The 25,198-nt window shown below is 53.4% G+C and overlaps 9 protein-coding genes across 9 annotated transcripts; 4 read left to right on the forward strand and 5 right to left on the reverse strand.

The window, feature by feature from the left end:
* Positions 1-1,049: 1,049 nt before the first annotated feature.
* CORC01_12174 (tRNA splicing endonuclease subunit) lies at positions 1,050-2,501 on the reverse strand (the record flags this gene model as incomplete). The annotated part of the gene is made up of 1 exon (XM_022623795.1): positions 1,050-2,501. One exon carries the CDS (start codon positions 2,499-2,501, stop codon positions 1,050-1,052), a length of 1,452 nt encoding a protein of 483 aa, XP_022469694.1.
* A 2,851-nt stretch (positions 2,502-5,352) lies between these two features.
* Positions 5,353-6,829, forward strand: CORC01_12175 (uncharacterized protein; the record flags this gene model as incomplete). Its single annotated transcript, XM_022623796.1, has 3 exons — positions 5,353-5,568; positions 5,619-5,835; positions 6,036-6,829. 3 exons carry the CDS (start codon positions 5,353-5,355, stop codon positions 6,827-6,829), a joined length of 1,227 nt encoding a protein of 408 aa, XP_022469695.1.
* Positions 6,830-10,320: 3,491 nt separating this feature from the next.
* CORC01_12176 (ZPR1 zinc-finger domain-containing protein) lies at positions 10,321-11,831 on the reverse strand (the record flags this gene model as incomplete). Its single annotated transcript, XM_022623797.1, has 2 exons — positions 10,321-11,649; positions 11,703-11,831. 2 exons carry the CDS (start codon positions 11,829-11,831, stop codon positions 10,321-10,323), a joined length of 1,458 nt encoding a protein of 485 aa, XP_022469696.1.
* Positions 11,832-12,200: 369 nt separating this feature from the next.
* Positions 12,201-12,788, reverse strand: CORC01_12177 (RNAse P Rpr2/Rpp21/SNM1 subunit domain-containing protein; the record flags this gene model as incomplete). The annotated part of the gene is made up of 1 exon (XM_022623798.1): positions 12,201-12,788. One exon carries the CDS (start codon positions 12,786-12,788, stop codon positions 12,201-12,203), a length of 588 nt encoding a protein of 195 aa, XP_022469697.1.
* A 320-nt stretch (positions 12,789-13,108) lies between these two features.
* Positions 13,109-14,365, forward strand: CORC01_12178 (tRNA wybutosine-synthesizing protein; the record flags this gene model as incomplete). Its single annotated transcript, XM_022623799.1, has 1 exon — positions 13,109-14,365. One exon carries the CDS (start codon positions 13,109-13,111, stop codon positions 14,363-14,365), a length of 1,257 nt encoding a protein of 418 aa, XP_022469698.1.
* Positions 14,366-14,460: 95 nt separating this feature from the next.
* Positions 14,461-15,210, reverse strand: CORC01_12179 (uncharacterized protein; the record flags this gene model as incomplete). Its single annotated transcript, XM_022623800.1, has 3 exons — positions 14,461-14,623; positions 14,694-15,012; positions 15,087-15,210. 3 exons carry the CDS (start codon positions 15,208-15,210, stop codon positions 14,461-14,463), a joined length of 606 nt encoding a protein of 201 aa, XP_022469699.1.
* A 756-nt stretch (positions 15,211-15,966) lies between these two features.
* CORC01_12180 (origin recognition complex subunit 6) lies at positions 15,967-17,157 on the forward strand (the record flags this gene model as incomplete). Its single annotated transcript, XM_022623801.1, has 2 exons — positions 15,967-16,148; positions 16,197-17,157. The coding sequence occupies 2 exons, from the start codon at positions 15,967-15,969 to the stop codon at positions 17,155-17,157; spliced, it is 1,143 nt and encodes a 380-aa protein (XP_022469700.1).
* Positions 17,158-18,758: 1,601 nt separating this feature from the next.
* Positions 18,759-20,113, reverse strand: CORC01_12181 (arrestin; the record flags this gene model as incomplete). Its single annotated transcript, XM_022623802.1, has 3 exons — positions 18,759-19,001; positions 19,055-19,939; positions 20,036-20,113. The coding sequence occupies 3 exons, from the start codon at positions 20,111-20,113 to the stop codon at positions 18,759-18,761; spliced, it is 1,206 nt and encodes a 401-aa protein (XP_022469701.1).
* Positions 20,114-23,627: 3,514 nt separating this feature from the next.
* On the forward strand, positions 23,628-24,752 carry CORC01_12182 (short-chain dehydrogenase; the record flags this gene model as incomplete). The annotated part of the gene is made up of 3 exons (XM_022623803.1): positions 23,628-24,009; positions 24,062-24,130; positions 24,187-24,752. The coding sequence occupies 3 exons, from the start codon at positions 23,628-23,630 to the stop codon at positions 24,750-24,752; spliced, it is 1,017 nt and encodes a 338-aa protein (XP_022469702.1).
* Between the last annotated feature and the right edge of the window lie 446 nt (positions 24,753-25,198).

The following is a 25,198-nucleotide window of genomic DNA, read 5'->3' on the forward strand; positions in this document are numbered from 1 at the left end:
AGGCCCATGCAACTAGGTTAAAAGCATCAGTGACGCTTTTCGCGTCAGTTCTCAAGAAGGGCAGGTTCCTGGTATGCGGTCTTTGCAGCCATAGCTCTACCAGCAGGTGCCGACGACAGTACATCCTTTACCGTGAAGTAAGTCGATGGTAGTAAGGAATCAAAGAATAGCGTACTATGACCTGCTCCCGACGACGGAGACGACGAGGACTTTCTGCATTATCATGTCTGATGCGAACTGCCATTCATGCAACATCATTGTCGCCCCCTCTCTAAAAAAAAAAAAAAAAAAAAAGGGAGGGGGGGACAAGGCGGCATTTACGATGGAGATTCCGCGGCCGTTGTTTTTTTTAGGGTAAGTTTCAATCCGTTAGAGTTTTGTTGACTAGACAATTTCTGGGAATGCGAAAGAATACCTACTATATACAAATACGACAGTGTAGGTAGGTTACGGCATGCCCTAGTGTAGAATAAGTTAAGATTAACTCGAGTACGAGCATTGAGTGCGAGCGTTAAGTCCTTAGTCCCTAAGCATGACTCATTTCAGCGAGGTCTTGCTTAGTGGACACACGTCTCACTCTTTGCATTAATGGGCAATGTCAGACTTTTTACTTTTACGTTGTATTACTACGTAGAAAGAATGGGTAAGGGGGTGGGAGAAATGGAAGTCTATGTTGTGGATTCTGGAGTTTTGTAGAGCCGTTATCAGCATAGCTTCTACAGCAGGTGCGAGGGGTTTGGGGTTTCCATGACATACTCCAAGGTTTGATGAGACTGGGGCAGTCTAGGACTCTCCAAGAGTGGAACTCGGCAATAACGTCCTTTCAATTCATCTTTAACCGGTAAGGCTGTGCTGATGGGGGGGGTTAATCTATCAGCTACTGGCGGCGTATCATTTCGAACCGCGAGGCTTTCCCAGTTGTACGCCTTTCTATAAATGTCACGATAGTCTTTGGGTATCCATCCCGTAGAGTTCGTCCGCCCGCCTCACGAATCTACATACTTCCCAACCTTGCCGCAACACCAATTTTGGGTTTGGTCAGCAATCAGTCACCGACCCCGGCCTCGTCCTCTGCCTCCTCCCCTCCCGCGCCCACCCCTCCCACCCCTCTTCCCGCCGCGGAACCCGCCCCGGTTGTCGAACCTCTCGTAGAGCCTCTCCTCACCAAACGCTGCCTGCCCGAACCTCATGAAATTCACCAAGCCTCGGTCCACGACGGCGATGAGGACGTTACGGTACCCGTGCCTCAGCCGTTGGTAGAGCCTCCCCGGCCCGCCCATCGAGACCGGGTTGGGCGCGTCATAAGGCGTCGAGTCCAGCAGTGCCGAAATCTCTTCGATGCCCGGGATCGCATCGTCCCGCGCGTCAGCGACGGCGATGCGGATGTCGGGTGGAGGGAGGTCCGTCACGCGGAGGTTGGGGTGCTTCGATGGCTTCCAGACGTGCCAGTGGATCTTGTACGGGTCCTCGGCCTGTTTGGGCTCCTGCGGCGCGGGCGACGGCTGGTAGCGGGACAGTAACTCGAGGCGTTTGTAGACGAAACTGTATTGCCTGTAGACGCCCGGCTTGACTAGAGGTCCGTAGGGCGGTGTTGCGGGCGACGCCGCCGGTCTCTGGAGGAGGGAGACGAGCCATTGCCACAGTGATTTCCGCGGTACTTTGGGCGTGGATATGGAATCTGCAGGTTCTGGTGGCGCGCGTTGGACGTAGTATCCCAATCGTCTGAGATGTGAGTAGACTTGGTATTTCGGGAGTGAGATCTTGCCCCGTTCGCCGTCCAGGCCGATGAAGAACGAGTAGGCGGCTTGTAAACTCAAGGGCACGCCGGCGTCGAACTCGTCATCGAAATGCACGTCTCCAGGAACCGTCTGCTCTTCGGCGAGCTTCGCCTCCGGCGGCGGCAGAATCTCCCTGAGCTCGCGGTACGGCCACCAGAGCTCCAAGCTGCCCCTCTCAACGAGAAACAGCGCCTCCTCGGGCAACAGCCACAGCTTTCCCACCGCTGGTCTCGGTGCCTTGAGTCCTCGAATCACCCTGCCCATGGACCTGGCCTGCGGACCCTTCAGCTCCTCCACGACCAATACCCTCTCCTTGGCGTATATCGGTCTTGTCTCGGTCATGAACTCGTGTAGGTACTCGGGCTTCGCCAGCCCGGACGTGTCCCCTTCCTCAATGGCCTCCAGCGCCTCGGTCCAGTAGTCCGGGAAGTACCAGCCCTTGCTCCAAGTGTCCCTGTGCACTCTCGTGTAGCCAAGCACCTCCTCGATGACCTGCCTGCTCATCTCCAGCGCGTTCTCCTGGGCCTTTGTGCCATGCGATTCAAAATCTTTTTGGCCCTTGCGGACGGCCTGCGAGGCGACGCCCTTCTTGTTGAACATGGACGCAAAGAGGCGCATGTCGAAGAGGCCCTCGTCCTCGGCTTCATCACCGGCGCCCGAGTCGTTATTGAGCTGGGCCGCGACCGGCGCCGCGGTGGGATTATCGTCGTCGTCGAGGGGCATTTTTTTGGCGGGCGCTTCGGGTTTTTTGGAGACTTCCAGAGGCTGTGTTTTTTGGCGTCGGAGGTTTAATCGATCGGTTCCAATTTTGGGTCTACGGTCGGTGGTGTGTCAACTGGCGTTGCATATCGGGTGGTGTTGCAGTTAGGTAGAATGCGCCTTGGTGTGAGTCGTCGTCGGGAAAGCCCCTCCAATGTGGGGGGAAAATTGGGCAAAGCTGCCGTTGGAGCTTGTGAGCTTTGGCCAATTAGAGCTGTGTGCTGGGAAGTGCAGCTAGAAACAATCCAAAGCCGAAGGACTGGTCATGTATATACTTAGTACATGCCATCAATAGCGAGGATGGCCAAATAGAGATCAATCGCGTTGTACTTTGATTTTTTGTCCGCCGATGGAAATTATTTGGCATGGCGAGGATTTTTCTCGTTGAATAATCGTGCTGGATTTACCAATAAGCATGAAAGGTTCGTTTTCTGCTGATGAGGACGCCGCTGTAGAATGAAAGCTTGTCGGTATGAATTTCTGCATCAGTGCAAAGTCATTAGTATTCAAGAACCATTGGATGTCATGTTTCGAAGATTACTGATCAATCTCATCTGTCCACGGAAAGCTTACCTGTTCAGAATTGGTGAGTCGCAGGTAGGCCGCCTACCTGGGCCAGTTTAAGGTCTTGTCCAGGACCGTGGTAGGCGGTTACACCGTCGTCCCTCGACTGCTCTTGAGGACCCATCGATAAATTGAACATTTGTCCCGATCTGCATCTTGGCAGAGACTTTGAGCTCGATCGAGAGGGTCTTCTTCCCGCATCTGTCGATTGTCTCTGCGTTCATTTCGGAAGGCTTCGACTTCCAGATCTATTCGCCACTCTAGACAGGGAGCAAGCAACCCAAGTAAGCCCCCTAACGTCTGGAAAGGTACCCGCTAGGACGAATGGTCAGATTTAATGTACAGGTGAACAACGTCCGGACTAAAATGCAAGACTTACGCTGAGGTCATATTTCTTCTCCTGGTCATTCAGACCGCCCTGGTCTCCCCAAGGATTGTCAGAAGTGGCGCCGTTTCCACTGAAATCCTGAACGACTGTTAGCTGTGATGCAACTCGTCCGAGGCAATTTCAAATCAATACGTGCCTTTGACTCAGAGCCAGGAAGATCTCCCCAAGGGTCGGTCTTCTGCGTGGCTCCGTCAGTAACGCTGCCCATGGCGGCGTCGGCGTGGTTAGATCATCCAGGATCGACAGGATTGTTCTCCATTCTCGGCTCTCTGTGAGATGAACTTTTAGCTCCAAACGAAAGGTTTGTGAGTTGGGCAAGATGAGACTGCGGCGACGACCCGAGTCGAAGTAAAGGAAAACAGAATATGGCCGACCTGAAAGGCGTGAGTCCATCCAACCGAAGGAAGTCGCGCCTCGCGTGAAAGTGCGCTCGGATTAACTGCGAAATATCAGACTCACTTCAAATTTGCGATGATGAACAGAGTAGAACGGCGATGTTGTGATGCTTCTCGTGATATGAGGAGAGTGGGCAGGTTGAAGGTAGATTTGTGGAAAAGGAAGGTATGAGTAGCGGTCCAAATACACAGACATAACTTATTCTCAAGTTGGAGGTTTTTCTCAAGGAAGGAAGGAGAGGAAGAGGAGTGAGGGAGAGAAGGGGCAAAGGGGCAGGAGGTGCCGGGCAAGGCAAGAAAGACGAAGAGTGGGTCTAGAACATTCGATAACCTCACTATTGACTTGAAGATGCCTTGGATCACGTGGTGCAGACGTCCTCCGGTCTCGTAAGCGCCTACTTACGTACCTAGCTAAGGTATCTAATGCCTTAAATGCCTCAGGGAGTCATTGAACAGATACCCTACCTGGATGAAAGACGTCCTTTGGGTCTCACGTAAAATCGGCCTCATGAAGCTTCGTCATGGCTGAGAACTTCTGCATCAGATGGTCAATCTGGAATTGCTGCAATACAATTTTCGTTTCTTCTCCATATTACCAGAATTTCAATTGCTCACTTGGCTCATGGACTCTAGGTCAACCGGAAAACATTCCTGACTTTGTGGTTTCTCCCAGGTACCTAATTCAGTTATATCTAGAAAGCCTGGCAAGAAACAAGTAAGCTAGCTCCCACTCACATTTACCAAACTCGTCAAATAATCCACTATTAGTGCATCCACTGCCTTTTCCTTCCAGAATACATTCCTACGACATGATAAATGAAGAAATAAGCGAATAATGTGGCCGATATACCACTTTGAACGAGTGCAATGACTTCGTACTTTGGTCCCCTTTGATCGAGCATGTCGACGACTTCTACGAAATCTTTATGCCCATATTATGTGTCCTTGAAAAACAAGCGCCGCTATATCTGCTTCGCTCTATATTAATCTAGAATCCCTGATTGAATGTCGCTAACGACAAGCTCCTTCCCTCAAGCTCCTTCCCTTAAGCTCCTTCCCTTAAGCTCTTTCCCTTCAGCTCCTCCCCACAAGGATTGTAAAAACCGTATTCCACGCCACCAAACTTTCATGTAGAACCCTACAAGTTCGTTCAACCGTGGCGTCCTCATCAATAGGAAACGAACCTTTCTCCGCGACAGAACCGATCTACAAAAAGCCCCCACTCCCTTAGCCCAATCTTCATCTTACCCACGGTCATCGCAAACGTAACACCGGCAAATCTTCTTTTCCAAGGTCGTCGTCGTCATCATCATCGAGAGAAGAATCACAATCTCCTTCTTAGGAAGCAATGTCGTCGTCACTCTCTCTCGCTAGCATCGATGATGCGGAAGCCAAAAATTACTACTATGGTCTCCCGTCTCGGCCGAGGCTTATCGCTCGCTCTTCCAGTGACCCTTGGAAACCCGTCATGACATCGCCTCATTGGGGTCAAGCAAGAAAAGTTCTGAAGCCTGTGGGCACGCATCCGATCGCCGATCAGTGGAACAACGACGGAACCAAGACCTCCCTGCGTTCTGACATCATCACGGAGCTGGGCCGAGAGGAAACAGATTGGGATGCCATTGATATCCTGCGAATTGGATACCCCGAAGTGGACGATTTCCCAGTCGTCATGTTCATTTCAGTGAATCCCAACTCAACATCTCCTGATAATGGAAAGTTACTTGCTCTTAGGTGCCGCGATATTTATTGGCACACGGTATCCTCGATGTACACGTGGAGGTCAAGGACTCACGTTTAGTTCGTGTCGTTGCGGACGCACCAAGAGTCCCAAAGCTCATCCAGGAACCTCTCGAACTACCGAACAACGAGTACGAACGGAATCTTTCTGACCAGATTGGTGTTGGCATCGCGGCAAAGGAACACCTTCCAGAGAAGGAACGAAATGTCTGTATGTGATGGCTGCGAAAAAGGGATCGCAACCGTCGGAGCTAACGATGCATACACTTACTTGCCGACACGTGTGTTTGTCTGCGACTGATACAACAAACTACACAGAAGCTCCTGGACCAAGGGTGCCGATGGTCCAGCCGGGGACCCAATCCCATCAGGCGGCCACTGACTCCCTGACTGCAACCGATATAAGCATAGATGACACAATCAACAGGTTAAAGCGAAAGGTCAACATGGACCCAGAGATCCAGAAGGAGCGTTTCGAAAATTATGAGCACAACGGATCCTATGTCAAAAGGCTACTGGACCAGTATCAGCAACGGTCCTCAACAGAGTCAAGACGATTCGGTTTCGTCGCGCAATCCCCTGCAGTGATGGCCAAGCAGTCCGTAGAGTACAACTTCATCGCCGATTGGGCCCTCATCGCACTCAACCCTGGAATGCATGAAAAGGAGACCCACCAACTACAGAATCGGTTATATGTAGGCAATATCGACATACGTGGCCAGTTCAGCATTCTCCAGCGCCGAATCGACTTCCTTGAGCCCGCCCCGGATGGTACGATCGTCCTGAATGGATTAGTACCAGTGTCCGAGATCTTCCAGCCGAGATTTTACGATGCAAAAGACGGCTCTGCCAAACTCATTGTGGGAAAGAGGGGTCTGACCACCGGCCTGACCTGGGGCATTTCGAATAACGTCAAGTCAGTCATCCGCCAAGTTGTAGTCGTGGGTCAAGGAACGGGAGAGGAGCGGAGTGAGAGATTGTACAGCGAGTGGTGCGTAGTCAGCGCTAATGGACCTCTAAAATCCGCTTTCACCGCAGTAGGAGGTTCGGGAGCATGTGTTTGGGATTTGACGGGCCGAATCGCTGGCATGGTCACCTCTGGGTTGAGTGGAGATGGGTACATCATGGACGTGACTTATGTTACGCCTATGAGCTGGCTGATGAGTGAGATGGAGGAGCATGGCCTAGATGTGGTAATTCCGTAGTGAACACCTGGGATTCAACTAATTCACGATAACGAGTAGTAAGAGGGAAGAGTCAGACAGTATTCATAGTCAAGAGCCCAATTCATAAACCAGTTGAAGTACTTTACTGAGGCTGAGTTGTTCAGTCTAGGTCTAGATTTACTGCTATGAGTAGACATCAAGACTGCCTGTCTCGATGTCAGTCACATTTCCATACATGCCTGGCGCGGATGTCAAGCGCCGTGATATCAGAGCCTCTCCACAACACCGACACTTACCCCATACAGACCAAGATAGCTCATCATTAATTCGTCAGCTTCCTTCAAGTAGGAGACATATCAGGCGATGCTGCTGCTTGAGTCAACGTGAAAATCCATAGTTCAGTGGATGAATCTACACAGCTCAAATGCGTTATTCCCTATCTCATCTGTTATTAATGTCTGGAAGGGAATCGGTGGAGTGCCAGGCTGGTCTGCAAAGATACCCGCGCGGCTCTCGACTGTGGAAGGTGTGAGTGTATGGTCGGGCGACGCATGCTGGACGGAGTTGAATTACATCACAAGCAAAGCTTCAGCCGACGGCAATGACATATATCCGACTCTCGCCCAAAGCAATACTATTGTTGTTTTTGAGATGGCCGATTCCTCCCTACGTTGGCCCGTCACTAGCCACCCGTCCCGTCCAGAATCATCATGCCAACGCGCGAATAGTAGACGTAGATGTCTATCTCCTCCAGGTCTTGCCCGACAGTGCAACGGCGGCATCTTGTCTCACCACCAGCGTGGAAACCAAGTGGGAGTCGCTAGCTATAGACATTGTTGCTTCGTGAGCCCGAACCTTGATGGTGAGTGGCAAAATTGGTTGGAAGGTGGGGGGTGTGATGATTGGAAAACGCATCAATTGTGATACGAACACAGTCGGGAGAAAGTTCAGCAGCCAGCCCCAGTATATATAACCCCCAAGCTATTTGATTGTCTTTCTTCCTTGACTCATTTTTCCTAGCAACACGTGCAGTAGGAGGTGCTGGACCCATGTTGATCGGCTTGTAAACCAAGGTAGCCCATTCATTCTATGTAAAAAGACCATCGCAGGCAACCCAGTCATGGAACCCTCGTTTACGAATTTCACGCACCTAAACTGTTGTCATCTTGAGGCAAAGAAGGTAATGTACAAGAAGAAGAGGGGAGGGAACATGGCTGTGAAAAATCCTTCGAGGTTTCACCAGATGCTGGAATGTTAAAAACACAAAAAGATTTCGTAATGATAGAGACGAGATTCGAACTCGCGCGGTTTCCCAACAGAGGCTACTGTGCTTAGTAATCCTAAATCTGTCGCCTTAGTCCACTCGGCCACTCTACCTGTTGACAGCCGAGCGGCAAATGTGTTAATATCGTTTGGGGGAGATGCGTGGTGCGGATGGCTCAGCTTGCACGTCCAAACTGGGGCGGGGGAATGGTGGTTGCTGACCCTGACGGCAGGGGGTAGTCACGCTAGGCCCAATATGGAATATGATTTGTGGGACCAGCGAGAGGTGGGGGCTGCTCTCATTTCAGAATGCATTGTAAACTTGTTGGCGTCCATACATGTAGATATCACAATGTAGTGTGCAACCACCACCAAGCAACTTACCACTTTGGAGCAAGGTAGCCACCCGATCATGTCAATTATAGAGGCAGACTTATCCGCAGGGAGAAAAGGTAGTCAAATTTACTGGAAACAAAGAACATATGATTCTGGGACAGGTATTTTATGCACGCGTGGTTTATGCTAACCATGTTCTGCCACCGGAATCGTTCCCTCCAACCAACACCAAAATTTGATTTTGAACTAATCCAATAGGAGCAACGGCACAATTCATGTCGACTGTCGGCTTTCCTCTTGTTGGCCGACTGGTCTGGCCATGTTTGCGGGTTCAAGATCTTGGGAACCTTTCCTACCTTGGGAAATCCGAGGCTCCGACACACCCGCAAGACATTACAGTGACTCGCTATCGCTCTGTATGATCCTCCGGCCGAAGAAACCAGAAAATCTGTGTGGTGGCGCGTCCATGGCCGAGATCCGGATAACGACCCGGATTCCCCGGCCCCGCCAATCTTCCGCACAAAAACCCAAGAAAACAACTATCATGTCCGAATAGTGAAACATTGCAGGCGAAAACGCACCCAACGTCTGGTGAGGGTGCCCATTGCGATTACACATTAACTCCGGGCTGATTGTTTTCTTGGTACATTGTGCAATGTTGGGCCGCACGGCAGTGCTAGGCCCCGGGTGGGGCCAAATAAGAGATGACCAATCATATCAGATGCTGTCTGAAGAAGCGGGGCATCGGCCGACAGCCGGTCTGGGCCCTGAACCGCGCCGGCTTCGACGATGCGCCAATAATTCGTTCTCAGAGGCATTCAAGAATTAGTAAGTATTATTGGGCCCAGGGCTCCTATAGTTGTGCTCTAGGCTGCTGTATGTATAGAAGACGTGAGCGAAGCTACGACTCTCTTCTCTAGGCCCGAAGGTGCTGTGTCCATCGGCCTTGCGCTTGGTTGGGTGCTTGACTTTAGACCTCAGGCCGAATGCTGCGAGTCGTCCTTCGTCCATCGATGCCGTCGCGTGTTTAGGAATTTTTAGCCATGTATGTGAAAATGAACAGCTAATGGTTGCTCTCCGCGTAGTCTATTGCCTATTTACTCGGGGGGACAAAGGCTATCAAGCACCATTGTGATGACCACGTTGTCAAAGTCGGGACTTGTATTCTACGCCTGTCGAGTTCGACAACTTCTTAACGACCTTATTCACCGACACTTAGAAGCGTCGCCGCTATATCATTAAAATCGCTACCTAGCCTATACACACTTATTCTTACACATATATACACGTCCTAATATATACAAGAAAGAGCTAAGAATAGTAGGGGCAGTAGGGGGGGGATAAAATTACTAGAGGTTTAGGATGATTAATAGATTATGTTTAAGTATTGATATTTTAGTATGGGCAGTAAGATAAAGGTTATGCGACAGGTCGCTATGCTATACTTCGAGCTTCATCCTAGCCTCTCTGTGGAAACACCACCACTATTTGTCCATTTATAGGTACGCTATGAGAGGAACGTGATTCTTGACGTCGTTGGGAAGGCTGTCGCAAGGAATGATATTGGATCACTAGTTGATCTCAAGAACGACGCTGTCGACTATGACTGCGGTACAGGATAGAAGAGACTGCGTATCCGTACCAGCGGACCATTTCTAAAGGATCTGTTCTCAACTCACTTTTGGTCAGTAGACCGCGTAGATATGATGTACGGGGTGCCCTCAGATGGACACAAAACACGACACTTTAAACACAGCGAGAATCACAAGACACGTCAGGCAAATTTCAAGGCTTCAAAACTTTTCAATAACCCGTCTACGCGTAGGTATCATCATCATGGACTAACTTTGTCGTCCCTGCCCGTACCGTCCTTTCTCGCCTGAGATCCAAATGCATCATGCTACTCATGCCATCCCCTCGTCCGACACGTCCTATGAACTTTTGCCCATGTTGGCGTCCAAAAGTTTATCAAGATCAGCCATCTTCTTAGCCGCTTCCCTCTCGTCAGCCTCCTTGGCAGCCTCCTCCTCGTAGCCCTCCGTCTTCATGTCGTTCAGACCAAGCTCCTCCTCCTCATCGTGTGTGCGGTCATAGTATTCGCGTTGGATGGACGGGTCGGGAGCGGGGGGGTCGACCAACGGCTGGACGAAACTGCTGGCGAGAGGATCACTCAGAATGACGGTGAACGCGCGGTCGCCATTGATGGCCTCGTCAAGACCGTCAAAGAAGGCGGTCCACTTGGTCTTCTCTGTAGGGTCGAGAGAATCACCGCCAGAACCACTGGAGCTGCCATCGACTTGGAAAATCTGGCTCTTCAGGTCATCGCGGACCTGGGTCAGGAGACCCTCAATGGTGGTGAAACGACCACCAAGGGTGCCTGGATTGACAGACAGGTTGAGCTCGGGGCACTCGAGTGCGCAGGTCTCAGACTTCAGGATATCGCGGGCGAGGTCGATTTGCCCGTCGACCTTGATGATAATCTTCTCTCCCTTCTCGGGAATTTCACCGCCGGTCTTGACGTCGTTGGAGCGGTAGCCACACTCATCGCAGACGGTAGACATGAGGACGACCTGCTTGAAGTGGGGGATATCGACCATCTTCATGTGTGTTGTGCATGGGCGCATGCAACCCGGACAGCTGGCGGGGAAACTGTAAACTTCGTTGGGAATGATGTCGCCCTCGGCGGTCAAACCCGGGTTGGCAGCAGCGGCCAGCTCGTCAGCCTGTGCGGCGGAGATGCCCAGAGCTTCGTTTTGTTCGGCGGTACGGAGGTACTCGTGCTTCTCCCACTTGCCGACACCATCCTTCAAGTCGGGTGTGATAAAAGAGTTGCCAGCGGGGTCATCGACAGTAACACGGAAGGGGAAAGAGCCGCCGTCGAGCATAGCGCGGCCCTTTTCGATGATCTCGGCGATCTTGGGGTAGACTTCGGGCATCTGCTCCTTGCGCGCCTCTTGTCCAAAGTCGAGATCGTTGATGACTGTGCTCAGAAGACCCTCTACATTTGTAAGCTGGCCCTTGCCAGCAGGCACCTCGAGGTCGAGTTCGATAAACTTGACGGTCGCCGTATCGGACTTGACAACCTGGCGCGAAAAGTCCTCCATCGCGGTTAGGCGGAGCTCGTAGTGTGTGCCCTTGGGCTGGATGGATCCTGCAGGCTGGACTTCACTGTTGGCGAAGCCGCACTCCTCGCAGGCAAATGACATGATGATGATTTCGCGGAAGTAGGGGATCGAGGTCAGGAGCAGTCTGGTGTTTCCCTGAATGTCAAGTTAGTCCAAAGCCGAACAGTTGAGGACCCAGCGCATCTCACATTCTTTCCGCAGTTCATGCAGAGAGACTCAATCTCCTCGACAACCTTCTGGTCATCGCTACCGTCGACCTTTGAGCCGATGGCCTGGAAGAACTCATTCGGCGTCGTCTTGGAATCGGGAGCGGCCATGGCGAATGATTTGTTGTTGGTAGGTGTTTCTTGGGAGTGGTCGTACTTTCTCTTCATCGCGCAGCGGCCTCGTTGTCGGTTTTGTTATCGGTCGCGGGGGATCCAAGTGACTCGGTGGGATGGCGATGGCGGGGTCTCGAAATTTTTGGAGGGGCAATCGCAGCTGCAGGCCCTGCAGGCCGGGCACCGATGTGTGTCATCGAGCGGGTCCCCGGGTTCCTCCCAAGGCAGGAAACCTTCGAGAATATTCCCGAGAATTGCCCGCCCGCTCGTTGGTTTGTCATGGCCGCCACTGACAGAGGATCGCGGAGCTGGACGCCGTAAGTACTCCAGCGTTCGCGTGTTGTGAAGCGCGTGCTTAAGCCTTTCTCATCCCAACCGTCCAAAGTCGGCAAGACTCAAGTTCCTGGCACCTGAGGACGAGGTCTTGGCTTGGCTAAGCAGAGCCTGCAACCCGGCCTTGCGATTCTTCGCACGCTTCTTGCTGCTAGAGTTGGACGTGGCCGGTTTAGCTGCCTCGCCCGCCGCGGCTTGCTGATTCTTCGCCGCGGGCAGCTGCTCAATTTTGGATCGGCGTCTCACGGCCGGTGGCGGCGCAGAGAACGAGATCTTGGTGGTGCGGTTGCACTTTCCACAGCTGAAAAGCTTTCGCGTGCCAGACCGCCGCTGGAGTTCAGCTTTTGTCTTGGATGCTTGAGTCTTGACCCTGCGCCTCTTCCTCTTCAACGCCTTCTCAGTTTCGAGCTTGAGCGAACTGCCCTGGCCGGGGTTCATGATGTGACCGCAGGCGCCGCAGACGTGCTGTCGTTGAATGTCGTTTTGCTCAACATCGTTGATGAACATGAGCTCGTTGTGGTGGCTCATTAGATACGCCGAGGTCTCGGGGGCCGACGCCCTAAGGAGATGAGCAGCATCGTTAAGATAGCGCAAATGCGCTGGCAAAGTTGGTGCGTCCATCTTCTCACTCGGCCACTCGAGAACTTCGTTTGAAGGTAAGATGAAGGCGACGATGAGAAGACAGTGCAGATGAGTGAGTTGACTCTGGCTCGTTTGGTTGGCGGCACCCCACTCCTAAGGCACTTGTTTCTAGCGGTCCTCAAGGTGGCAGCCGTTGTGACCCCTGTAAAGTTGTCTGAACGCACTAATGAGTCGCAACACCAATGATTTTGGCTGCATAAGGTACTGCGCCGAATGAAGGTCTAACAATTTCTTATGTCGAAGAGTCTACCTAGTCGCTCGCAACTTCTTCTCACCATTCAACTATAAATACTATCATTATGACAGATCGGAAGGAGAAACCACGAGGCAAAAAACCCAAGCCAGAAAACCCAATATCCGCAGCCACCAGAGCCTGGCTTCTCTCAGTACCTCCGCAAACACAGCCATGGAACAGCCCAGACGAGCTCGAGACCCTACTCAACCAGCACACGCCCAAGCGGTTCACAGTATACGAGCCCATGCTGTTGCTCCCGAGCGGAAGTTTCAACAAGGGCCTATGGCGAACCCTCCTCAACCACCCAGACATCAGCGAGGATGAGATTCATCGCCTGTGGGACGCAATCCTCCGAGACGTCTCCAAGACTGGCTCAACCACATTGACGCATCTCGCCGTGAACGAAGGAATCCCTCTGCAGACAATCACAGACGCGGATGGTGTGATCGCCGACAAGAGCGAAAACATCCTGCGAACTCCAAGCGGGCTCAAGATCCTCCACGGCGACTTCGGCCCTTCCAGCAACCCCGCCAACCCCTCGCCTGAGGACTTTGAGGGAGCCTTCTGGGTGTCGACCAAGCAGAACGGCATTCACCAAACATGGGCTCCTCGATGGACCATGTTCAGCCGGGGGAACATCAAGGAGAAGACGCGTCTCCTTGACTTTCACAGCCAGGCCGGTCCAGACACCCTGCCTCATCGCCGGCAACTACCGGCCGCTGCTCTCAGAAGCTACTGGGCGGTGGACTTGTACGCGGGCATCGGCTACTTCACCTTTTCCTACGCCAAGCTCGGACTGAGGGTTCTCTGCTGGGAACTCAACCCATGGAGCGTTGAGGCACTGCGCCGCGGTGCTGTAGCCAACGGCTGGCGGGTAAAGGTCGTTCAGAGGGAAGAAGACCTCCGCTTACCTGCCGCAGACCTCTTGACAGGCGATGAACAAATCACCATCTTCCTCCAGGACAACCAAGAGGCCGGTGCCAGGATAGCAGACATGCGAGCCTCGGGCACAGCTGTCGACATCCTGCACGTCAACGGCGGGCTTCTCCCAACCAGCGAGCCTACTTGGCGACCGGCGTGGGATATCACCACACCTGCCGAGAATGACTGCTGGCTTCATCTCCACGAGAACGTCGGCGTCCACGAGATAGAACCGCGGCGCGCACAGATCCAACGCCTTTTCGACGGCTGGGCGGCAACGGCAGAGGGCGGCGGGCGAGCCGCGACGGTCGAGCATGTCGAATTAGTCAAGACGTACGCGCCCGATGTCTGGCACTGCGTCTTTGATGTACATATTACAAGATCTAGTAGCGTTACATGATCATCATGAATCTCTCTGCTCGTCGACGTCGTCAATCCTGTCCTGCCCACATCACCCCGTCATCTGTCATCCTCGTCTCGGACAGGGACCGAGCGCTATGACCGACGGAACTTTTGCGGGATATTATCCTCCACGACTGCCATGTGGTCGAGCTGCTCTTGCCTCTCTTGCGCGTCCTCCATCTGCTCATGCTTCTTGAAGTGTTCAATATCTTCGGGGTGCGTCAGGTCTTCGAGCTTGGTGTTCTCGTCGTGGTACCTAGATGGAGTTTGCCGTCAGCCCCTCTTTCTTGTCTGCTCATCACCCGGAAACCGCAATCACTACTTACTTTTCCCAGTGATGAATCTCGTACTCGTACTCGTCGTCGCCATGGTGCCCCGGACCCATGCCCACGTCCGGCAGCGTCTTGCCGCTGGCGATGAAGGCGTCCCATTCGGAGCGGTCGACGCTGCCGTCGTGGTTCGCGTCGAGCAGCTCCATGAGGTTGTGGAGGATATCGAAGCGCTTCTCCTCGGAGACGTGGTGATTCGTCTCGTCAAAGAGGCCGTATGTACGGAGGATCTCGTCGCCTTGCCAGACGCCGTCGCTGTTGTAGTCGTGCAGGGTGAAGAAGGAGGCCGAATCCCAGCCCTCCATGTGGTGTTCCTCTACAGAGAGACAAGAATCGTCAGCGCCCCAATTGCCTACCTTCAGGTACCTTGGTGTTCTGTGATGTGCATACCAGCCATGTGCTTCGTCATCCAATCGGCATTCTTGTCAACTATGGGCTTCTGGCTGTGGTCGCCGCCGCCGTGAGCGAGGGCGCGGCTGGCGAGTGCCAATGCGGCGAGGTAAATGGTGTGCATTGTGGTATCGCTGGGCTGCTTGGGGGATTTTCAAGATGGAGTCGCAAGTTTTGCTGATTGTTGACGACACGTGTAATAATCGCAGACAAAAGGTCAGACACTTAGATAAGGTACACAATGGGGGGAGCTAGGTGCCGATGAGGTTAAACAAAGAGCCACAAAGGTTCGGGGGCAGGTCGATGGGTACGGTGTCCAAATACCTTATTTAGGGTGACCAAGGTTCCAAAAAACAGCAGAAAAAGCTGGGCCGAGGAGGGAGCTTCGCGGCGTGGATTGGCAATTGCTGAGGATACCCGCGGACTGGAATGGGGACTGGAGAACCAGGCACAGGGTAATGGAATATTCACAGGAACAGGTGGCGTCCGCCATGGCCAGATTCAGGGGAGCCACCACGGCCTCTTAGAGCGGCAGATGCACGGATCGGCGATTGACAGGGGCTTAAACATGCTAGACCCGGGGTCGCGACGTGCCAATTAAGCTTGGGTTCCCATGGGTGCCTCGGTGACGCAACAAACCCATTCTCGACACCACTTCAGCTCCCAAACCCTTTTTTTTCCAGCTTGACACAGCGACGACCGACTCCGTCCACGACCGACCCTGCTAACCAGGATAGGAAGCATTCAATAATTCAACGAGAATTGAGCGAGGCGCGCATATACCGTGCCGTAGACACTCTCCTAGAGTAGAATTTGAGCTCTCACGCGCCTCGACGCGTCTTGCGCCGAAAGCTTTTCAACCCGCGCAACCCCCCTCACAATGAATCGATCCATAGAGCAGACGCTCCTCTCGCTGATGCCGACCCACGGCTCAGTCCTTCCGCCGTCTCTGGTAGAGCTCGCGGGTTCCCTACTAGCACAATCAAGACACCGAGCGAGCACATTAAAGGCAGACGAAGAAATCGGGCGGCTATACGCTTGCGCACACATTGCCTGCGACAGGTGAGGTCCCGCCACTTCTCCTCGACACAGCTGCTGACCTTTCCAAAGACTCAAAATCACCCTGGACCTCCCCCCAATCGAACCACGACCGCCAATCCCCCCCCGAATCTACAAGCGCCTCTACAGCCACCTCGACAACATCCTCCCCAACACAGCCCTGAACCGCACCCCAGGCAAAAACGGCACCCCGCGCAACAGGCAACGCCACGGCGTCGATTCCCCCGTCAGGACACCGCACCGGCCAACGCCGACAAAGGATAGATCCCTGGCGCAGTTCCGAACGGGCAACCCGGCGGCGGCGGCAGGCAGCGGGCCCAACACGCCGACAAAATCAACAGGCAAAGTCGCCTACCCGTCCGACAAGTCGGGTCTCCACTTCTGGATCCAGCCAACGATCCGCTACATGTGCAGGGAAACAAACCAGAAGCACCTCGGGCCGACGATGCTCGCGGGCATGGAGTACGTCGTTGTGCCCGGCGGGCGGAGGACGCGCGACACATGGGTGCGGGAGAACCTGGCTGCGCTGTGCGGCGCAGTATTCTTCTTCGTCGCGCAGCAGGTCCGGAAGCTCGCGACGGGCAAGGATGTCGACCGGGAGAACTATGTGCCCGCGCGGAAGCAGGTTCTGGATCTTTTGGGTAAGGCGAGGGAGGAGGTCGACGCGCGGGGTCTGGACGAGGACGAGGCGTGGGAGGGCTGGGCGCCGGTCAAGACAAAGGAGTTTGATGTCGCGGTGCGGGAGGTCACGGAACGCGGCTGGTTGGATGCGGATTGGTACCGCAGTCTGGGCGATGTGATTGAGGTGGGCCATGCGATTGCCGCCAGCCATGGCCGGGGAGACGAAACTTACAAGGCGCCCGTTCGTGGTGCGGACACGATGTTCCTGGACCGGTATGATTTCTTGAGCGACAAGAAGCGCAGAGACTATAGGATATGGAAGGAGAGTATCCTCAGGAGGATAGACTTGATGGAGAAGGAAAACGGTGACCGCATGGAGGTGGATGACTAGGGAGTCGTGAGAAGGATATCAATACCACGGCCTAGATCCGAAGCGGGATTCCCAACGTATTGAGCCTATGCCATGAAGATCCCGTCGATGCGGAGGGCATTTCAGCCGTAGAGGCAAAGCGGACCGGCTCCGCACCGGTCTGGAGTTGACAAGCGGCGCCGTTCTTTGCGAAAGCAGAAAACGGCATGCCTGGCAGTCGGCGCTCGAAATAGAAAACCTTGGTATTTTCGAGTATTCCAGCCACCCTCAGCACTTTACTCTCGCAGATGCCCTTCTGCCGCATGAAGCACCGATAATCTCCTCAAGTATGCCGCCGCCACCTTGCACAATCCCCGTATGCCAGATACCTTATGAAGCGCTATACCCACCTACCTACCTGCCTCGTGATCTTTCTTCTTTTCAATTCCGAACCTACGGCTTATTTGGAACAATGTGAATCCTTCTTCTGAACCCAGTCTCTTCAACAGCAACAAGCGTGCGGCTGCTGCCGGCGGACCTGCGTCGAAGGAACCTTGGATCTCACCCCAAAATGCGTGTATCCACATCCGCTCCTTCCCCCCTCTTTCTCGCGGACCCCAATCCAACATGATCATTCGGGACTAATTCAGGTAACGAACGGGCTGGCTTTTTCTCCAAGAAGTACGTCGCGCAAACAAATGGTAACTTTGCCTTGGGAAATTGCCAGAGGTCGGCTCTCATCTGCCTCATCATCTCAATCCAGCCTCCGCTGATCCTGAGCACCGCGATTGTCTTCTTGCATGAAAACCGATTCAACGAATAGCGGCCTACGAGCCCCTAGAGATCTGTATCTGAAATACTTTGAACTCCTGGTTCACTTAATTCTAATCTTATTACCACAGATGATAAACTCTGGGGCACTCGAAGATCATATTTGAAAAGCAGGTGTTTCTTTAATGATCTCTCACCTCCGAGTTGCTTGTCTCTTACGTCTCTTATTCGTAGGCAATATGTACAGCTTCAAACAAAAGTCTCGGTTTTGCAACTCAACACACAACCACCTCGTCCAAGTTTCGTCGTCTCATGATATTGCATCCAAACGTGCTCCGCCAAAATGCCAAAGGAGCCTGAGTTTCGCCGGCTCTCTCAAGTGTTCTTCAGCCGGAAGATCCCGCCAACGCCGTGCCGTGCCGTGATGATGCCATGTCCTGCCGAATTACCGCAGCGCTGTGTAAACGCCGACAGCAGGCCCTTGGTTGTGACGCGAGAAACCAATCATCGAGGGTATCGTTCCCTCATAACTCATGTTCCCATCCAAGTATATTTGGCGTAGAATCGGTAACCCGCTCCCGCGCCACCCCATCAATCCTGTCCCCTTTTGACTCCTCGTCCGTTAAGCACGTTCTTCAACTCAAACAGTTGAGTCGGCTGAGTCGGCCTTGTTGCGGGTCGCAGCATTGCACATCTGCGACTGAGAATGGAAGTTGCGATGCAACCAACCAACCAGCCATATCGGATGTAAGCTTGCTGTTACGGGGTACATCGCCAGCCCTCTCATATTGCCGGTCTCGTACCCCGCAGCCCGACGCCAAGATTTCCGCCACGCAATTCATACAAATACTCCGTACGATTCCAGCCGTTGTTCATTCAATCAGCGGCTTCTTCTGCCCTCCAACCAGACATAGCCCCAATGTCTGGAGAGATTCTCGGTCATTCGCTAGGACGATCGCCCGGGCAGGGAGCATGGGGTTATTCGGATCGACGTGCGAGGCGTCTTTGGCCGCCTGTTCAATAGCGTCCATTTCCTCTTTGCATGCTTGCTGGTCCATTGGGCAAATCACCAGCGGCTGCCTGACAGTCAAATCTCTGGTGGATCCTAGTTGCGCCTGATGAAGAACGTGAGCGTGAGCAAGTATGTCGCAAAGCGTAATCAACATACCTTAACAGTCAAGTAAAACTCAATCTTGTACAAAGTTGAGCTCGTTGTGAATGAAGTAACTTCATAGAGGGGAAACGCTGGTTTTCCTCTGCGAATGATGCCATCCGGATCGCGCAAGTCCTTGGATGGAAACACCAAACCCAAATTTGTTGCGTATCCTGCCTCGGGCATTTTCGTATTGACCAATTGCGTGTTCTTCGCGACTTTGTTGATCTTCTTCGTAGGCTCGTCGCCCTCTGGGTTGTACGTAATCTCCTCCTCGATGGTGACGGTGATCTTCTGAATCGTAACCTTCAACGCTTTTTTCATCCAGTCGGGATTGGGTACTAGTTTAATGTAGACTGTTATCGGGTCGAGCGGGCCGTAGCTCCATTTGGGAACCGAGATACCCAGTGTGACAACGCTTGCGTCGCTAACTTGCCTCGACTCGGGCTTGTTGTACATGCCAAAGGTCGACAAGGTGTCATATCGCTGTAGTGGTATTGGAAAGGAGTATTTGTTCTGGAGAGTGTGTCCTTGTTGCACGGTAACAACAAGCTCGTAGTACGTCTCGGCCGTTCGGCTAGGGAGTTGCAATGATGCTGGGGGTATTCGTCGGTTCGTTTCTTCGCCACCTCTTCCAAATGGGATGAATAGGACGAACGGCAGGTCCATCGCAATGACGCTCTCAGCATCCTTTCCTGATTGACATCTGAAAAGTAGTAGCTCTTTACCGACCACATCCGTTGTTTCCCTTCTCGGGGTGCCCAGGTGTCTCTTCGCAACATTCTCGGCGGCGGGGTGTATCGTTTCTCTCCGTTGTAGACATATGCGCACTAGCGAAACGGAAACGGGCATGGAATAGCCCTGTGATGGACGGATCTCGACTTTGCCTTCGATTCGGGGCTATATTGCAAGCAAAGACTGTGTCAGCAAGCGGCGCGCAAATGGGAATTCGACCATATCAGCCTGCCCGACGTCATCACAGAGGGTCCAACGTACTAGCGTCGCAGAAATGCCCGGATAGCCGACCAGGAAGCTGCTGTTGGGCGGACCAGAAACCCTCACGAAGGCGGCCATGCTGGCGGTATCGCCAGAGAGTCCAAGATGCGTCTCTCGTCGGCGTGGAAGTGGTGAGGGCGTTGGGCGGATGACGCAGGTGAGGTTCTCATATGTGTCGGTGGGCGGCAGTCGTGCGTCCTAGGCGCTGCGCGCGTTGCCGCCTGGTGGGTGTGGGGTCCAGACAGTTGAGTCCAAGCTATCGGGGACGTGCAACAGCAAGAGCAGAGCGCAAGGCCAAGCGGCGGCATTACATGGACGGATCGCAGTTGGCCTGTAGCCTGAGTTTGGCGTCGTCGGGCGCTGTGGGGAGTTGTCGTGCGCGGTCCAGCGTCGAGATGGGAGTTGGCGCAAAGTCGGAGGGGTTGGAGAAGCGGCGCCCTATCCCGGAGTCTGGAGATGGGACCGGCGGGCGGATGTTGGAGAGAGTGCGGAATGGGGGGGAGAAGAAGGATTGAGAGCAGCGAACAGCAGAAACAAGACCTCTCAGCCCAAGCCACAAGGTCGCGCGACTTGTGTACCTCAGCAAGGTGAAGCAGCCAAACAGGGCACCTAAGGTAGGCTCTGAGTGGATGCAGCTGGGCTGATGCAGCTTATTCTCGCTTCTGCATCAATTTTCCCAAGGCAAACATAAGCGGCGGTAGCAACGGTAGCAGCAGCACACAAGGCTCGTTCGGTCAGATCAGGCCAGGGAAGCTCTGGGATGAGCGGTGGATTGCGAATGGCGTTGTGCAACTAGCATACTCAGCTTGGCGAGTAATAGAGGGTGGAGGGAGTAGAGACCACAGCTTTGTCGAGGTACTTTACCTCAGGTAGGTAGACCTGAAGGCTGGTTGTTGGTGGAGGGGCCCGATGTGGCGGGGGGCTATGCGGCCAGAGATGGACACCGCACACGTCCCTTGATCTGTCTATGCCAACCAAACTTTGTTTTGCTGGTCCGCCGTTGTTTCCGTTGTCTCGTTGTCTTGTTGTCGTGTGCCCTTTCTTTCTTCCCTTCGTCGTCATCTCTTCCTCGGAGTGTGAGAGGTGTCTGGGGCGTACAGTCAGCCTCCCATGTGCACAAACGCACGTTGAGATGGGTATAAGATGGCAAGTCCCAGTGAGTACTGACTGCTGAGCTTTGCACAGCAATGGATCAGGCTCTGAAGGCGGCTATTTGCGCTCTGTGTGGGATTCGCTTCACTCTCCTCCCCCGGTGTGTTGATATTGGTAGCGATTGGGTAGTCTACCTACTGCTCAGCCGCTGGCCTGTGGGCTGTCTACCAGGGGGGGCGTTAGAAAGATGAGAGGATCGGTACAAGGGGCGGGTGTACCATGTACGGATACTTGAGGGCTTCCTGGTGGGACAGCCTCTTCCTCTGAGCCACACTTGAGATGAGCCAGTGGGAGAGACAGCCCGGTATTCCAGTTGGGGGCCAGTCGTCGTGATGGCTTGCGTGTCGGATAACGGTGTCTGAGCGGAAATCTGGGGGATAATTTGGTTTGGATTGCTTCCTTGACTAACAGGCATCCAACGGCGAAGGGAGCAGTAGCCAACATTGCGTCTTCCTGACACCCAACGAAGCTTTCTGGATCATATATTTTGATTCGACTCGAATTAGCGGCCGGGACTGTGAGGAGGTACTGACGAGTAAGTAGACTTGAGGGGAGATACTTGGAAGGGGGAGGGGTGCCCCGGACCAGGGAGTGATTGCTGGGACGATTGGCGGGCTGGGAAGGTGCGGGGAATGCCTCCAACGCGATTTCAGAGTCTAAACTCTACCTTACCCTAACACGCCTGAGGGAGCCTTGTAAGTGATCTGGGTAGGAGCGTCAGGAAGTGGGAAGTGAAAATGCCTACCGGTTGCACGGAAACTGATACCATGAATAGTCATTGCAGAAAGAATGACCCTCGAATTTTGTGGTTTGCCAAGTTTGTGACGAGTCAATCGTAGAATCTTCGCCATGTTTACCAATTCGACCCTGTGTGCCTGTGTACCATTTTCATTAGCATCCTCTCCATCAATTCGCAAATTCCCATAAGAATAAGCAAGTCATATTCACTGCTAACCGAAACGAAAAAAAGGTCTGCTGCCAACATCAAAAGTGCTTCCTGCCAGACAATGTCGTGAGCCGAGTTCGCATTTGTTACATTGCAGATGAACAGCCGCGGTGGTGTTTCAACGTCTTCATGACCAGACTCGCATGCCATCATTAGCGGCTTCAGAGACTCTCTTCAATAATTTTGGTCATCGCGCTCTATTTGAAGCGCACCAGCCAATTCTCTGCCTCAGCTTCTTCTCGCAAACTTACTTCTCCAGTGTAGGCAGTTCAAAACCATCGTGCCGCGAAACATCGTTCTGGAAGCTGCTCACCACCCCTGGCATGCTAGAAATGGCTCCATGGTCCCTGGCAATTTGGGGCACTGAAGCTTCGCCCTGCACAGCCCTAGGCACCCCGGACTTACGAACAGCCTCAAAAGGTGTAGGGGGTCCCTAGGACGGAGCAGGGGTGAGCTTCCCAAAGCTGTCCCAGGTCCTAATCACAGACAAGACCGGCCTCGGCATCAACCCGAGTTTTGAACTTCGAGACTTTGTCCCGGACCTCAGGCCCGGGCTGTCAGAACACCTTAATCATTATCAGACTGAGTCTGCGGCATGGGCTCTCGGTGCGTCATCTCGGTCTGGAGTCTGGACATGGGACGGACGGCGTTGGGGTGATGCTTTCCGGGTCGAGCGGGTCGAGATGCACGAGCCACCCAACCCGAGGCCTTAATCCCGTCATCACGTGCCTCAAGGTGCTTTCACTTTCCTTATGTAAGCCGCCGCCATCTTATCGCCTATTTCCGGCTTGAATACCGGTACTTCACCTTTCCCAGCTCCAACCCTATTCATTCTTAAATCCGTCCGCGTCCTGCACGATGATGCCGGCATTTGCGGACTAGCGGAGTGTTATGTAATGTAGACCTATATTCGCACGATAGGCGGCAAGGAAAGAGTTATGTCTGCAGACACGATTCGCAATTTGCTGCGCACGGAGTATGCAAGGGAGACCAGATCCAACGAGCTGGCAGAGAGATGTCTTCTGTCAAGCAATATGAGCAATGGTCAATAATTCCCCGTCTGCGAAGTCATGAAGATACGGCTATACCTAATGAACTTCCAAAGTTTACATATACAGCAACCACATCTGGTGCAACCATACGGCGGAGATGGGCAGGGGGATCGATGCCGCTAAACTGTAAATCCAAAGTCCAGAAACTCCTGGCTAATAAAGCGGCTTTAAGCCGATTAGCTCCAGACAATCCGCATCGCGTGCGGTCGATGCGGCCGCATCGTCCGCATCTCCATGAGACATTCCCTCCGTCACAGTTCACTTCAACACAATGGCATCACGATATATATACTCACGAAATCTTCCATTATTTCGAATTCAACTCAGACACATCAGCAGTCACATTCAATACATAGACACAAAAAGCCAACAACTTTCACCACACAGAAAACTTACACGTCCGCAGCTCCGCATCAACAACCCGACTAAGACTTTCGCCACCATGACCGTCCTCGCACCCTACGCCGAACAACACAAGACCACTTCCGGCCCCAACGACAGCCGTCCCTCGGCAATCCAAATCATCAAAGATCAAGATCTCGTCGGGAAATGGACCGGCAAGGTAGTCATCGTCACCGGCTGCTCCCCCGGCGGTCTCGGTCCCGAGACCGCTAGGGCCTTCCACATTGCCGGTGCCGACGTTTACATCACCGTCCGCGACGTCGCAAAGGGTGAGGAGGTTGTCAAGGACATCCTCTCAGACGGCAAGCCCGGGAAGGTCGAGGTCATCAAGTTGGACCTCGGCTCCCTGGAGAGTGTCAGACAGGGCGCCAAGACGTTTTTGAGCAAGTCTGACAAGTTGAACGTGCTTGTGAACAACGCCGGTATGTGATGTTGAATCACCAAAAGTCTCTCATGAGTTAACTTTACAACCAGGAGTCATGGCTTGTCCCAAGGGAAAGACAGTAGATGGTTTCGAAACTCAGTTCGGCACCAACCACCTCGGTAAGAACTCAAAGCAACAGAAACGAAATCCACGCCCACTAACGTGAAATCTATAGGTCACTTCCTCCTCTTCCAGCTCCTAAAGCCAACCCTCCTCGCCTCCTCAACCCCATCCTTCAACTCTCGCGTCATCTCTGTGTCCTCATCAGGCCACCGCGGCGGCCGCATCAATTTCGAAGACTTCAACTTTGACCACACCGTAGAGTACCAACCCTGGGCAGGCTACGGTCAAGCCAAGCTCGCCAACATCCTCTTCGCCAACGAGCTCGACCGCCGCTACGGCGCAAAGGGTCTCCACGCCCTCAGCCTCATGCCCGGCGGCATCGAGACGCCCCTCCAAAGGCACTCGCCCGAGATATCAGTGATGATCAAGGACCCGCATATCGCCAAGATCATGAAGAGCACCGCCCAGGGCGCCGCCACATCCGTCTGGGCCGCCGTCGCCAAGGAGTGGGAGGGTAAGGGGGGCAAGTACCTCGAGAACTGCGCCGAGGCGGAGCAGGTTGCGCCCGAGGCCGGTATGCTGGCTCCCGGGTATGCGCCGACCGCGTTTGACCCCGCGGCGGAGAAGAAATTATGGATTGAGAGTCTGAAGATGGTTGGGCTCGAGGATGACCAGTGATTTGGTATCCGAGGGGGGGGGGGTTGTCTCTTGCGATGAACACAATGTGAAAAAAGACTAGCTTGTATACCTTTTATAGAATTTGAACTTTCACTCTTCTATCTCGCACTGCCATCACGAACTCCCTGCTCTGAATCTGTGTAGACTGGGCATCTACCGATATGGCGCCGGGCGAAAAGTAGTTTGAAGACGGAAAGCAGCCGAAAGGAGCCAGTGATGGAGAACAAGTCGACCGGATCCTCGATCCGGTAGTCAATAGGATCCATCATCAACGCCGAGAACGGCGAACATTCTCAACTAGCTCACGAAAATACCTCGAGTCTCGGGGGCAAATCCGCGTGGACTACATACCGTACAAGGGCCGACGTGTTGGATTTTGGCCGCGATATATCACATCGGGGGCTCAGCTATTCGAGGCTGAGATGATGAGGGCGCCGCTGGGAAGA

Source organism: Colletotrichum orchidophilum, assembly GCF_001831195.1.
Source record: "Colletotrichum orchidophilum strain IMI 309357 chromosome Unknown Scaffold_145.1, whole genome shotgun sequence".
Classification (NCBI taxonomy): domain Eukaryota; kingdom Fungi; phylum Ascomycota; class Sordariomycetes; order Glomerellales; family Glomerellaceae; genus Colletotrichum; species Colletotrichum orchidophilum.